Genomic DNA, 14334 nt, shown 5'->3' with positions numbered 1-14334 from the left:
AGCTCATGGCATCATCACCCACAGGGAGGAAGAGAGCTAAGTTCCCGAATGGCTCTTTCCTTCCAGAAAAGTCCAGCTGCAGGAGATTTAACAAAAAGAAGGGTATTTGGTTGCTACTTTATGTAACAAAGCCAGACCGGTTTGGCAGGATAGACCACTTAAGTCAAGGGTGGAGAAACTGTGGCCTGCCAGAGGTTGTTGTTGCTGGACTACAGCTCCCATAACCCCTGACCACTGGCCATGCTGTCTGGAGCTCATGGGAATTGGAGTCCAACAACAAATGGCGGGCCACAGGTTGCCCATCCCTAATTTTAAGTAGTCCTTCCATGGTCCAGACCCTCACCCTACCACAGAGAGCTAGACAAGATCTCTCTTGGAAACTTTCCAGATCATTTTTCTTTTAATGGATTGGTTTTTATTATTCTGAAAACTATGGGGCTTTCTTCTTCCTCACACATTTGCTGTATGTTTCCCTGCACTCTGACACTTCTACAGAACTTTTTGGAAAAAGAATGCGGTTGGACACCCCTTCTTAACTTCTTTTCCTGGCAATACTCCCGTGAGAGGAATGGTGAAGCATATTTGTTCCCTTGAGATAACCAGTTGCCAGCTCCAAAAATATTAATAGCACTGTTCTGCTGAATCCATGTAGATAATGTTAAGTGCCTCTCTAACATTTGCATAAAGGAGAAAAAGGGGTTTACTTTTAGCAGACTCTCATCTACTTGGAAAATTGCAGGAGGAATTGTTCCTGAAAATAGGCACCACAGCCTTCCACATTTCTTGACACCCCACCCCCCACCCCGCAACATAACTCTTTTCCATTTGATAGTTAAATGAACAACTTGAGTCAGGAATGAGTAATCTGTGGCCCTCCAGAGGTTATTGCACTACAACACCCATCATCCCCAAGCAATGATTCTGCTATCTATGGCTGATGGAGTAGTGTCCAACAGCACCTGGAGGGCCACAGATTCTAGATTCATAGAATCATAGAATTGGAGAGTTGGAAGGGACCCTGAGGGTCATCTAGTCCAATCTCCTGCAATGCAGGAATCTCAACTAAAGCATCCATGATGGATGGCTTCCCCCAAAGAATAGATTCCCAATGACACATAAGTATACACATTTAAAAACTATCTGTTCCTTGCTAAAGGGGAGATTGCACATGCATGTTTCATCACTTTATTATTTAAATAAATTCAAATTCTTCACCCCCAAGATGATTACAATGTCAAGAGGTGACTTGCGTATAGTGGTGTGAGTATCGGACCAGGGCTGCAGAGACCTTGGTTCAAATCTCCGCTCAGCCATGAAGCTCATTAGGTGACCTTGGGCTAGTCTTGCAATCTTCCGCATTAGCAAAGTCATTTGCATGACACAGACGGAGTCCAGAAGGCAAAAAGATCTTGGCAAAACTGAACAAACACAGCGTCTAATTTGAGAAGTAAACAAAGAGGTTTTTGTCTTTCTTCAGACCTTGTACACAGCAAGGAGACATTTAATCAACCACACAGAGGAAAAAAACTTCCTCAAAACTGCAGTGGCTCTCTGCCTCACAACAACCTTATAGAGCCAATTAGCCTGAGAGTGGCCCGTTGATACCAAGTGATATTAAGCCTCAGTGTAATACTTTCAAAAAGTACCAGGCAATTGTAAACACCATCTATATTAGCAATCTAAAAACAACTGCAGAACACAAGGATTTTTAACTTTTTAAACAAGTGTTTCCTGCTACAGGAAATGCATCTGTTTGGTCACCGTGAGGAGCAGGATGCAGGATTAGACAGAATTTGTACCTGTTCCAGCAGAGCTCGCCTTCTGTTTTTATAAAAAGACAGCTGCATAATGGGACCTAAACTGGTGTAAATCTTTATTGACAGGGGGTGTGTGAGCAAAGAGGGAACAATGGTACAGGATTTGAAGGTGCATTCTAAGGTAAATACTCACTTAAATCAGGAAACCTAGACCCCAGAGAACTACAATTCCCAGAGTAGTTTGACAGTCAATCTCTCTTCCCAATGAACTCTGGGAACTGCAGTTCCTAGCACCTCTCAGCACCCTTAACAAACCACCCTTCCCAGGATTCTTTGGAGGAAGCCACGACTCTTTCAAGTGGCATGATGCTGCTTTAAATGTATAATGAAGATGGGGCCTAATTTGTCCTGCTGCGCACTAACACGGCCAGGGCTGGTGCACATTCTCCAATGGGCGCCTCAGCACAAGGCCCGCTAGTGGGGATTCCCTCATGAGGGCAGGCAACCCCTCTCTTCCTCCTATTTATTTTTCTGGGTGCATGGGACAGTTGGGGCCTACCTGAAGAAAAATTTGGCAGTATGGTATTACAGCAGGGCATTGTGGGTAACTACAATGGTAGCTGTGAGGCAGTCATCAGAGGAGCACCAGAAAAGGGGCTGCATTGCAGTGGCAGGTTCCTCAGGAGTTGCCCAAGAACGCCGTCTGCTGACATTGTCTCTGGCCCACGGTGTTATATAGAAACAGGGCCAGCCCTACCATTAGGGAGGCAAGGTACCACCCAGGGCTGTCTTACCCATAGGCGCTAGGGGTGCCCTTAGCTGCCCTGCTGCCTCAGATAAGGTGCTGCAAGCTACCCCCCCCCAATGTTGTTGTTGTTATTATTATTATTATACTTATATTCCACATTTCCCCAATGGAGTTCATGCATGGTTCTACCGCTCTCCATTTTCTCCTCACAACAACCCTGGGAGGTAGGGCTAGGCTGAGAAACAGTGACTGACTCAAGGACACTCAGCGAGCTTCATGACTGAGTGGGGACTCGAACCTTGATCTTCCAGGTCCCAGTCATTCAGCTACCAGTCCTGTCCAGGTTTGGTATGTGGAATGGAGAGGAGTCGCCGTCTTGTCCTTTGCCTCAGGCAGCAAAACGTTTTGTGTATGAACCAAGTGTGCACTTTGGAGTACAGCCAGACATTCCCTCCTGGGTGCACATCGTAGGGGAAGATTAACAGGCAGCAAGTACGAAACTCATTTGCCATTCCTGATCAGCTCAACAAGGAACCCCTGAAAAGCTAGGAACAAAGGAAGCTGCCATAGGAAGCTTGGGTCAGTCAAGCTCAGTATTGCTTACACCGGCTGGCAGCAGCAATGCCAGGATTTCAGGAAGGAATTTATCCCTAATCTCTACTTGGGGATTGAATGTAGGAACTTCTGCATGCAAATGTAGATGCTCTACCATAGAGCTATGGCTCTGCCAGTAAAATCCAGTGTTTTTCTAGAACGTGGTTCGAAAACCTCCCAGCCGTGAATTCCAGATTATTTCAACTGACAAATCTGGCTTCTTTCTGCAAAGACGACTACCATGACGACTTCAGTTTTTGCAGTGCTGTTTATGTCTGCCAGATGGTATCCAATGGCACAAATGTGAAATTGATCCAGGACGCCCAGGGACCAGGCTGTCATAGGTCCTTTGTATACCTCAGACGAAAGGATTCATCCATCCGTTTGTTGTTTTATTCTCTGTTGTGTGAAAACAACAACGATGGCCTGAATTGCTCTAGTGACAGGTCAACTCAAAAGAACTCCCTGCAGGGTAGCAGATCTAAGACAATTTTTTCACTGTAGACTTTGTGATCCATTTATGTCAGGCAGATTTCAAGCACAGCACAGAAAGCTCCCTTATACGGAGTCCATCTAACTCAGCTTTGTATGCTGAGTGGCAGGAACTCTCTTTTAGCCCTTCCTGGAGATGGAGGCAAATGAGACCTTCTGCATACAAAGAGATGCTCTGCCACTGAGCCACGGAGACTGATAATGGTACCAAATTATGTTTCTAAAGGTGTAACCCTAGCCTAAGGTTACCAGACGTCCCCGTTTCCCAGGAACAGTCTCCGGATTTACAAATCAGTCCCCTGACAAAATCCTATCATTCCTACTGAAGTTGAAAAGTGTCCCCGGATTCATTGAAAAAAATCTGGTCTAGCCCCACTTACCTGGGAATAAGTCCCATTGAATTTTCCTCTCTCCTAGAGAAATGGCTAGGACTGCACTGTTACTCAGGAGTTTTGTCAACCTTTGAACCAGCCTGTGGAAAGCAGTTTGGTCTGCACCCATTTGCAGATGATCAAATACAGCAGTTGGGGAACCTTTTTTCACCCAGAGGGCCAGATTCCCTTCTGGGCAACCTCCCAGGGGCCACATTTCAGTGGTGGGCAGAGCCAGAGGGGGGGAAATGGGCAGGGCAACAAATATTTCCCCCCCTCTTTGTACAGCTGGTTGTTTTCTACACAAAGAGTTACCAACATACCTTTTTGGACCAGTGGGCATATTTTGAGAGAGTGCTGTGGGTACCTCCCACAAAATGGCTGGCATGGGGGAATGACATAATACAAAATGGCTGCCATGTCCTGCTAGTCCCAATTGTGGAAATCAATCTTTCACACAAAGATGCTGGTGCTATCTAACAACAGAGCATTCCTGAGGACTAAGAAAAATATACAAGGTAATACACCCCACTCCAACCCCTCTCCCTCAGATCTCTCTCTGTCTCTCTCATGCACACACATGCTCAGGGATGCCAACAGGGTTTTCTGTATGTGGATTGAGCTCTCTGCCCCTCTTGCAAAATCTGCATATGCATCCTGACATGCAAAGTTGTATCCTCTTTCACAAGTGGAGGGTTCAAAAATATATCAGTGTCCACGCATGTAAAGCGCCTGCAAATAATGTGAACAGGTGCAGCTTTTTCTGCCATGGCATTTGCATACTGGAAAAGGCCTAGCCTGTTGAATTTCTGCCTGCCACACAGCCATTAAAGGCACAAGAAGTCTGTTTTACCCCTAAAGCAAAGCCCAGCCAGCGGCTGCAATCCTAAACCCACTTTCCTGGGGTCATTTCATAGAAATCACTTAGAAGGGTACCTGCACCTTTTGATTCATAACTTTTTTTCTAGGAACACTAGAGACTTAGTTTTAAAAAAGAGAGAAAAAAGCATTTAGCCTGGGGACCCTGGCTGAGGGTGCCCCTGAAAGACTCACTTGTGCCAGGTTGGTGGCCCCTGTTCTATCCCCCCTCTCTCACCCAATCTATTATCCGCTATCCGGGCACGCAAGAGGCATTATCAGAGTTCAATGATAAATCCCAGCCAGGCAAAAAGGAGGGTGTGATGGAGGGCTGGACGGAGACCTGGGGTGAGAGGATGCAGCTTTGGGGAGGGGTTTGTGGTGTGGCGAGAGACCCAAAGGACAGAGAGAGAAACTTGGAGGGTCCCTGGGTCTGACGTTTCCCACCCCTGATGTACAACTCAAAAAAGCTTCCCTTGTTGATTTCCCTTGAAGGGTCAGATGCAGGCCAGGATGTTCTGTTCTGTCTTTTTCCTTCTGATCAGCTGGTAACCCCAGGTATTTTCTTGTGCAAACATCCCTAGGATCAGGCTGTACACGGACCGTGCTTAAATGGAGCGTGCTAGGAAAGCTGCAACGGTTTCCATGACTACTTAGGACTCTGTTCTGCTATGGTCTGTGGACAGCAGATGCCACTCCGAAACTCAGAGCTCCGAGCAAGGTACACGACAGGAAGACATAAAGGTGAGAGGCCACAAAACCCCAAAGATGCCAAGTTAGCCTTCATTAAAGATGGGCAATTGGAGGCCTCACTCTTTATCACATAGTGAGCTTAAGTCACCGAGATAGCAGCAGAGATGAGAGTGCTGAGGCTACCTATAAATAAATGCTTGGATATCTGGGAGGTGGGGCAAGTTGCCTCTGCTGTATTTCGGTCTGCCAATAGTTAATATAGTCCTCATGAATTAGTTACTTTGGATTTACACTGATGTTTAAGAGGATCTTATCTAATCTTTCTGTGCTGCTGTAAAAATGTGGATTTCCCCCCCTGGTATTTTTGGCGATATTTTAATAACCACTTAAGAGACATCTTTGGAGAATGAAGCCATAGACAAAATGGCATCCTCCGCCTGAAATCCTTGGCCAGAAATCACTCTGAGAATTGTCGCTCTGTGAGGGGAACAGGGGTCTCCTAGCAACTCTAGGCACCCTTCACAAACTACAGTTCCCAGGATTATTTGTGGGGAGGCCATGTCTGTTTAAAGTGGTCTTGTAGTGCTTCTGGAATAAATACCCTCTGGTTCAAAACCTGAAAGGTAAGTACTTCTTGCCATGTGACAGAGGAGGCATATATCTGTGGGGTTTTCTGCCTCAGGTTCCAAAATAACTTTGGTTGGCTTTGGGTGTTATGCACCTTGACTTGGGGGTGGGTATATGTGCCATTTGCTGATCTGCACGAGGCTCATTTTGCTAGAGATGTCGTGACTGGAACCTAATTTGATTCCTGTCGTTCTGGAATTGCCTGTTGCTAAAGGATGGCAGGGACTGCGGTGGCGGCTTGTCAAACAACGAGTTATGTTCCCATTAATGCAGAGCTGGAGAAGGCAGAGAAAAGGGCAATAAAAATTAGCTGTGTAGAAAGGGTGACACGAGCAAAATTATTCTTTCTCGGAACACTGGAACTCAGGGTCACCTCAAGAAACAAAATGGCTGCCCTGGTAAGCTCGGGACCAATGAAGACATTTTCATCAGAGATCGTTTCAGGGGGGGGAAGAAGAGAGAGATTCTGGTCATATCCTTACATCTCCTATCTCTTTCCAGAGCCATGGCACCTCCCAAAGAATCATTGGTTAGGGGTGCTGAGAGTTGGTAGGAGATCTTCCCCAGAGCTACAATTCCCAGCACTTTTAACAAATATGTTCCCAGGATTATTTGTGGGAAGCCATGACTGTTAAAGTAGCACAAGAGAGTTTTAAATGAACTGTAGATGTGACAAAATTCACAAAGGACAATTCAACCTACAGCTGACAATGAAGTTCTGTTTCATGCTAGAAGTGGCATGCCTTTGATTTCTAGACTCTGTGGACCAACAGAAAATAACGGGTCCCTTGGTTATAACCTGCTTGGATGTTTTCTACCTGCCAAGGCTTTGCCCTTCATCACTTTTGTCAGCTTCAAATGAATTTCCTCGATCACTGACGATTCTGAACGATCCAAAGATGCTGGACTATGAGGGAACTCCTTCTTTGTTTCTTAACATCATTTGGATGCCACCCAGTTAAAACAAAGTGGTTTATTGGTTAGCAATAAAAGACAAAAGCCTTTAGAGAAGAATCAACAAGAACTATAAAAATGAGCAGAATGAAACCACTCACAGCTCAAAAACACATACATGCATATATTCAGTTACAGATAGGTAGCCGTGTTGGTCTGCCATAGTCAAAACAAAAATATTCCTTCCAGTAGCACCTTCAGATTGGTATCTGAAGAAGTGTGCATGCACACGAAAGCTCATACCAAGAACTAACTTAGTTGGTCTTTAAGGTGCTACTGGAAGGTATGCATATATTCATAAAGCCAGGAACAACAAAACGTATGCCGGCACAGTAGAGCAAAAAACACAGAAGTTCTGAAAATGCTACGCTCTGCCTCCAAAGTCAGAGGTGGCAATGCTTCTGAATACCAGTTGCTGGATGGCCTGCAGGTGTGAGCTTCCCCCATCCCTGGTTGAATTAAGCCTTAGTTAAACTATGGTTTAGCCTTTAGGCAGGGGTGAAACCAGGCTTTATTTCACCTGGGTCAAAGACCCAGTTTGGCACACATGGGCTGGGAGCCTCAATAGCACCCCTCTGGAGGCTTCACCCAGGGCAAAAAAACCCAGCTAGACCGGTAGCCACTGGTAACTATGGATCTGCTTTAGCTTAAATAAATCATAGTTAATAAACCATGGGCTGGCATATCCCAAGACAGATGGATGCCAACTAAGTAGTCGTGTGACATGCAAACCCAGCCGAGAGCCTTAAGTATCAGTTATTGGCTATGGTTTGATAGCTAAACTATTGTTTAGCATTACTTGTGAGCCCAGACAGAGGCAGTTTAGCAGCTCTTGTGAGTTGGGTGATATCACCCACACAACCAAGAGCTTTCAGATTGCTGTTGGCTGCTGCCCAGGACGTAGAAAAACTTGCAAAAAGGAAGGGAATGTCGACGCAACAAGCATTACACATGAAAATGATAGCGTTCTGGGGAGGGGCCGCAGCTCAGCGGCAGTCAATCTGCTTTGCATGCAGATTCAATGAACTCCGGGTTCAATGGCTGACATCTCCTGCTAGGGCTGGCTTCTTCCAGTCCGTGTCGACAATATTACTGAGCTAGATGGAGCAATGTTCTGACATGATATAAGGCAGCTCCTTATGTTCCTAACTCTTGATCATGTAGGCTTATTTCTCAAGGACATGGTGTACCTGTGTCTGGTTGGCACCACTCCAGAATGCAATACTTGCCCAAACAAGAGGGTCCCCACCTCCACAGAAAGGCAGCACAGCAGCAAGGAGCTTAGGCTGCAGTCCTATACACACTTGCCTAGAAATAAATCCCATTGCACTCAGCGGAGTTTATTTCTGAGAAGACCTGTATAAATTGCACATTCAGCTGCTAGTTTCCCATGCATAGTGTTGCTGTTGTCCTCGCCACGGGGGGGGGGGGGAGAATTCAATAATATCTGTCTACATTATGAAGTAGTACAGCCCCCAAACGAGCTCATCATCTCTTATCAGAACGGGATCTGAATTTCCTGTTTTTATCAGAGCAAGACTAGGTAACACAAGCAACAGAGCACCTCCTTTGCCTACAGCTCAGTCCCCAGCATCTCTATGTAGGGCAGGAAAAGCCTCTATCTAGCTGAATCCTGGAAAGCCGCTTGCCACTCAGAGGAGATGCTGAGCCAGACGGACCAAAGGTCTGACTCAGCAGAAGGGATCTCCCCGTGTAATGCTGCTCAATGTAGGATTGAAGACCAGGAGGAAGGAAAGCTTTGAAGCCTCCAGGGCCAGCAAACAAAACGAATCTCGGAGGGCCCTTCCCTTAATGAACAGGCAGCATCTTCTTTCGCTGCGCCCTTAATTTCGGCTGCCCAGGAATACCCCTCCTTTTTCAAAGGGCTAACAGAGACATCCATCACAGTGGCTAAAGTCGACATCACTATGGTTGCAGATCCACTGCCGCAAATCCACGGCTGCTAAACACACACACACACACGGGGTGGAAGAGAGAGATTTCCCATTGATTGCAATGCGGACCTGGAGTTTGCGACGGGCCCTGCACTCCTTTGCTAGGCTCCCGCTTTGCTGCCTATGGGAAATGGGATTCCTTCTCCGCGCCACGCTCCAGCGGCTTCTTGGCGCACCGTCTCCCTGCAAGGAAAGCGCAGCAGCGCGGGCAAAAAGGCAAAACACACGCGCAGGCAACCGTCGGCCAGCAGAGGGTGGCATTTCCAGAGCCGGCAAGGCCTGCCTTCGGCTCTGCGAAACGGGGAGAGATTTGCGCGGTTAGCGCGCGGGTGGAAGCAAAAGAGAGGCTGCGCCTGGTTTTTGGAGAGGGCGAGGAATCCAACGCATTTCTGCCTGCAGTGGAAGCTGCGGCGGCGCCGGAGGGGAGGCAACCCCGCAGCTCCTTACCTTGGGATCCTTCTCGTAGTAATACTGCTGGGTCCGGATCCAGCGCCCCACCAAGTGATCGCGGACCGTGTGCGCCAAGGCGAAGTAGTAGTCCCGCGGGGTGGCCACGTTCCTGTCCTTGACCAGGGTGAAATGCAGGTGCCGGTTGAAGCTCTTCCTGATCTCGGCCACGTCGCCCAGGCCGGCGATGCCCCGCACGCTGATCTGCTTTCTTTTCTCGCTGTCGGTCAAGGGAACGGCCATCCTGGCTCGTCTAGGCGCCCGCTGCTGCAAAGGGAGAGTCGCTCGCTTGGGGAAGCTTTGCTCGTTGGCCGATGATGGCGCAGCGCCGGCTTCAGTTTCCCGGGCAAAGGCGGGCCTGGAGGCAGAAGTGTTTTCCTTCTTTTCCCCCTCCCTCCTCTCTCCTCGGCTTTCCTCCTGCAGCGGCTGCTGCGTGGGGAGGCGCCCTGGCTGAGAGCATCAGAGGGGGTGGGATGCAAGGGAAGCAGCGAGCAAGCGCCTATCCTCCGCCCACTGGGACCGGGACTCGCTGCGGCAGCGCCTGCGCGGTGCGGAGGGAGGTTGAAAGGCTTTCAAAAACAAGACGAAGGCATCCAGCTTCTTTTGCGCGGGAGGATAAGACGAGTCTAATAACTCGTAACGCGTCTGTTAACCGCTGCAAGAACCACTATTGCCGGGACATGGTGGAAATCGTTACAGTGATTAACGATGGATCAATGGTATAATGCAATTTGCCAAACAGAGTTCCTGGAAAAAACTGACCCCCAAAGACACCAAAAGAAGTAGGGAAATTTTTATGCAGTCTTGTTGTTTAGTCGTTTAGTCGTCTCCGTCTCATCGAGCACGCCAAGCACTCCTGTCTTCCACTGCCTCCCACAGCTTGGTCAAACTCATGCTGGTAGCTTCGAGAACACTATCCAACCATCTCGTCCTCTGTCGTCCCCTTCTCCTTGTGCCCACAATCTTTCCCAACATCAGGGGCTTTTCCAGGGAGTCTTCTCTTCTCATGAGGTGGAGCCTCAGCTTCAGGATCTGTCCTTCCAGTGAGCACTCAGGGCTGATTTCCTTAAGGACGGAGATGTTTGATCTTCTTGCAGCCTATGGGACTCTCAATAGTCTCCTTCAGCATCATAATTCTAAAGCATCAATTCTTCGGCAATCAGCCTTCTTTATGGTCCAGCTCTCACTTCCATACATCACTACTGGGAAAACCATTGCTTTAACTATACGGACCTTTGTTGGCAGGGTGATGTCTCTGCTTTTTAAGATGCTGTCTAGGTTTGTCATTGCTTTTCTCCCAAGAAACAGGCATCTTTTAATTTCGTGACTGCTGTCACCAACTGCAGTGATCATGGAGCCCAAGAAAGTAAAATCTCTCACTGCCTCCATTTCTTCTATTTGCCAGGAGGTGATGGGACCAGTGGCCATGATCTTGGTTTTTTTGATGTTGAGCTTCAGACCATATTTTGCGCTCTCCTCTTTCATCCTCATTAAAAGGTTCTTTAATTCCTCCTCACTTTCTGCCATATTGATGACACAAATAGTGAAGAACACGAAAGAACAGTACCCGTAGTTTGCAGCAAAGTCTGGCATGCACAAAGTGCAATTCCCCCCCCCACTCCCTTTCCTATATATTCCTATTAATTCTAATTACTATTGATACAAAATGACTTTTGCTCGCGGTCCCCAATCTAAGCCATGTTACTTTGCATCATTTCACATCTGTAATAACTGAGAGTTTTGTATATACACTTCGATACAACTGTGTTAATATATTCAGAAATATTTATCTGAGTGTTTCATTTTTGTAATTGTTACATGTCATATGCTCTAATGTAAACAGGGATATAGCTCAGTGCAACCATGTTCAAAGATGAAATGAATAAAAACTGAATTAGCAAAAAGAGAACGTAAGAATAGCCTGCAGGATCAGGCCATTGGCCGATCTAATTCAGCATCCTGTTCTCACACTGGCCATCCAGATGCCCAAAGGGAAACCAGGGAGCAGAACAGGAGCACAAGAGCCCTCTCCCCTCCTCTGGTTTCCAGCAACTGGAATTTATGAAATGCAGACGATAAGGTCTCCTCACCCCTGCCAATTATCAAAAGCAAGGAGGCAAAGCCTAAATGGAAGCCATCTCACACCAGACAGTGAGACTCATGGCACTGAGCCTCTGGATCATCGCCCAAGGGCCTTGAATGTGCTAAGTGGGAAAGTGCCACCCCAGCCATTTTCATTAATGGAAAAAAGACATATGTAAGACACAAACATTCCCTGTACCTTTGAGATGGCCAGAAGCTGGGAGTCGATGGCAGAGAATGGAAAATCCCACCACTCTGTCTCTTGTAGGTTCTGTGACTGACTTGGCCGTTGTCTGAGAAGAGCGTGTGGAGAGGTAAGCAATGATTGATCCGAGTTGGCACAGCCCTTTTAACAACCATATGGATAAGCAGAACCCGCCCCCCCCCCCGAGAGTTCTGTGGCACCTTCAAGTCTTAATCCAACCTGGCGTCCTGGGCTGTGCCGTTCTGATGGGAGTTAAAGGCCAAAACATTTGGAGGGCACCAGGTTGGCAAAGGCTGGTCTAATTGATTTATTGTAGCATAAACCTTCACAGACCAGAACCCACTTTGACAAGTACACAAAAAGCAGTCAGTGAGGCAGCTTTCTAAAGTGGCATTTGCCGGGGGGAGAATGTATTGCACCAAATGCACATGAAACTCAACTGACAGCCATCTTCAGATACATCAAGGGCTGCCACACGGAAGACTGAGCAATATTGTTTTCTGCTGCTCCAGAGAGTAGGACCCAAACCCATGGATTCAAATGAAGGAGATTCGAACCAAACATTAGGAAGGACTTTCTGGTGGCAAGAGCCATTTGACAGTGAAACAGATTCCCTCGGAAGGTGGTGGCTTTTCCTTCCTTGGAGGTCTCTAAACAGAAGTTGGATGGCCATCTGTCAGGGGTTATTTAGTGTGATCTCTGCACTGCAGGGGGTTGGACTAGATGACCCTTGGGGTACCTTCCAGCTCTACAATTCTATGCTTCTACTTACACGGGACAGTGGAACAACTGCGGTGAGGGAATTGTTTTGCAAATGGAGATAAACAATTAGGAATAAACCAGCTATTATGATTATTTTATTAGTTATTAAATTTATATACCGCCCTACACCTGGAGGTCTCAGGGCGGTTCACAGGATAAAATCACGATATAAGAACACAGAATGCGAAATCAAAATAAAAACAGAAGCAACTGAATAACCCCCTTAACCTTGGGTTCTATTTCCTTTCCTATGTTTTATGCGGTGGGACAGCTTGTTTTTAACTTGTTTTTATGTAGACTATAGCTTGTTTTTATGTAGACTATAAGTCCTCTGTTGTCTTTGTCCATGGAGTTTTCTTGGCAGGGATACTGGAGTGGCTTGCCGGTTCCTGCTCCAGGTGGATCACGTTTGGTCAAAACTCTCCACTATGACCTGTCCATCTTGGGTGACCCTGCACGGCATAGCTCATAGCTTTTCTGAGTTATTCAAGCCCCTTCGCCACGGCAAGGCAGTGATCCAGGAAGGCTGATCGCCGAAGAATTGATGCTTTTGAATTATGGTTTTGGAGGAGACTCTTGAGAGTCCCATGGACTGCAAGAAGATCAAACCTATCCATTCTTAAGGAAATCAGCCCTGAGTGCTCCCTGGAAGGACAGATCCTGAAGCTGAGGCTCCAATATTTTGGCCACCCCATGAGAAGAGAAGACTCCCTGGAAAAGACCCTGATGTTGGGAAAGGGCACAAGGAGAAGGGGATGACAGAGGACGAGATGGTTGGACAGTGTTCTCGAAGCTACCAGCATGAGTTTGACCAAACTGCGGGAGGCAGTGGAAGACAGGAGTGCCTGGCGTGCTCTGGTCCATGGGGTCATGAAGAGTCGGGCACGACTAAACAACAACAACATAAGTCCTCTAGGACCAGGATCCTTCCTGTTGTACTTTGCAAAGCACAATGCACAATGATGGAACTACATAAACAAATAGTTTGCTACTGACACGAATATCGTAACTCTTAATGAAGGCATTAATTTGACTTCACCACCTTGCTTAGAACCTTCAGCCTCAAGGTAATAGCTTTCTGAAAATATTGACCCAAAACACATTGAAGGCACCTTCTGTAATCAGTCCAATAACCCACTTTTCAAGGCGATCCCTATCTTCGCTCATTCTCGGCTATTTGATCTAGCTTAACCCTTGTTCTTTCTTCCAGTCATCCTATGCCAATTAGGTTGTCCCATTTTCCCTTTTTAAACAATAAGCAGAACATTTATTGCCCTGGGGAACTTCCCCTGTACTCTTAAGGTTCTTAAAAACTATATCCAGGCAGCTTTATGACTGGTTTTTGTCTGTTCACTTTGCAAGCTAATCCTAACCATGTTTACTTGAAATGAGTCCTAGTGGACTCTGTGGGAATTATTTACCAGTTTAAGTTTAGCTAGCACTGGCGGGTGCATGGCTGTATGCTTCTTCAGTGGTATAATGAGAACTTGCTGGTGTGGAGGAAAGTGCTCAAGTGTGCTTGATTTGTGAATGGTGCTAGAGCTTCCAGAAAGTGATCTTTGACTGTGGGTTCTGCCTTTTTTGATAAAGGCAGAGTTCTGAAGAAGCCAAGGCTTCTTCTACCTCGGAAGCAGAGCATGACAATAGAACAAACTGCCCCATTTCAGCTTGCAGGCGAGAGATGATGATTTTTGAATAAAATCTGTTCTGCAAATAAAACCACAACAGCCAAAAAGACATGGGACAGAATCTTCCTGGTTGCCTACTGTTCTATTTGCAGAGCGATTTA

General features: G+C 46.9%; 1 protein-coding gene across 1 annotated transcript in view; it reads right to left on the bottom strand.

Annotated features, from left to right (window-relative positions):
* Positions 1 to 10002, bottom strand: part of PYGB (glycogen phosphorylase B) — a 45037-nt gene extending 35035 nt beyond the window's left edge. The window contains exon 1 of the mRNA XM_028725006.2: positions 9497 to 10002. Coding sequence (XP_028580839.2) covers positions 9497 to 9739 — 243 coding nt within the window. The 5' untranslated portion in view covers positions 9740 to 10002. The remainder of the gene's footprint in view (positions 1 to 9496) is intronic.
* Positions 10003 to 14334: the final 4332 nt, after the last annotated feature.

The sequence above is a fragment of the Podarcis muralis genome, chromosome 3, assembly GCF_964188315.1.
Source record: "Podarcis muralis chromosome 3, rPodMur119.hap1.1, whole genome shotgun sequence".
In the NCBI taxonomy this organism is placed as follows: domain Eukaryota; kingdom Metazoa; phylum Chordata; class Lepidosauria; order Squamata; family Lacertidae; genus Podarcis; species Podarcis muralis.
The sequence above is the reverse complement of the archived record's forward strand: the minus strand, read 5'-3'. Positions and strand labels throughout refer to the sequence as shown.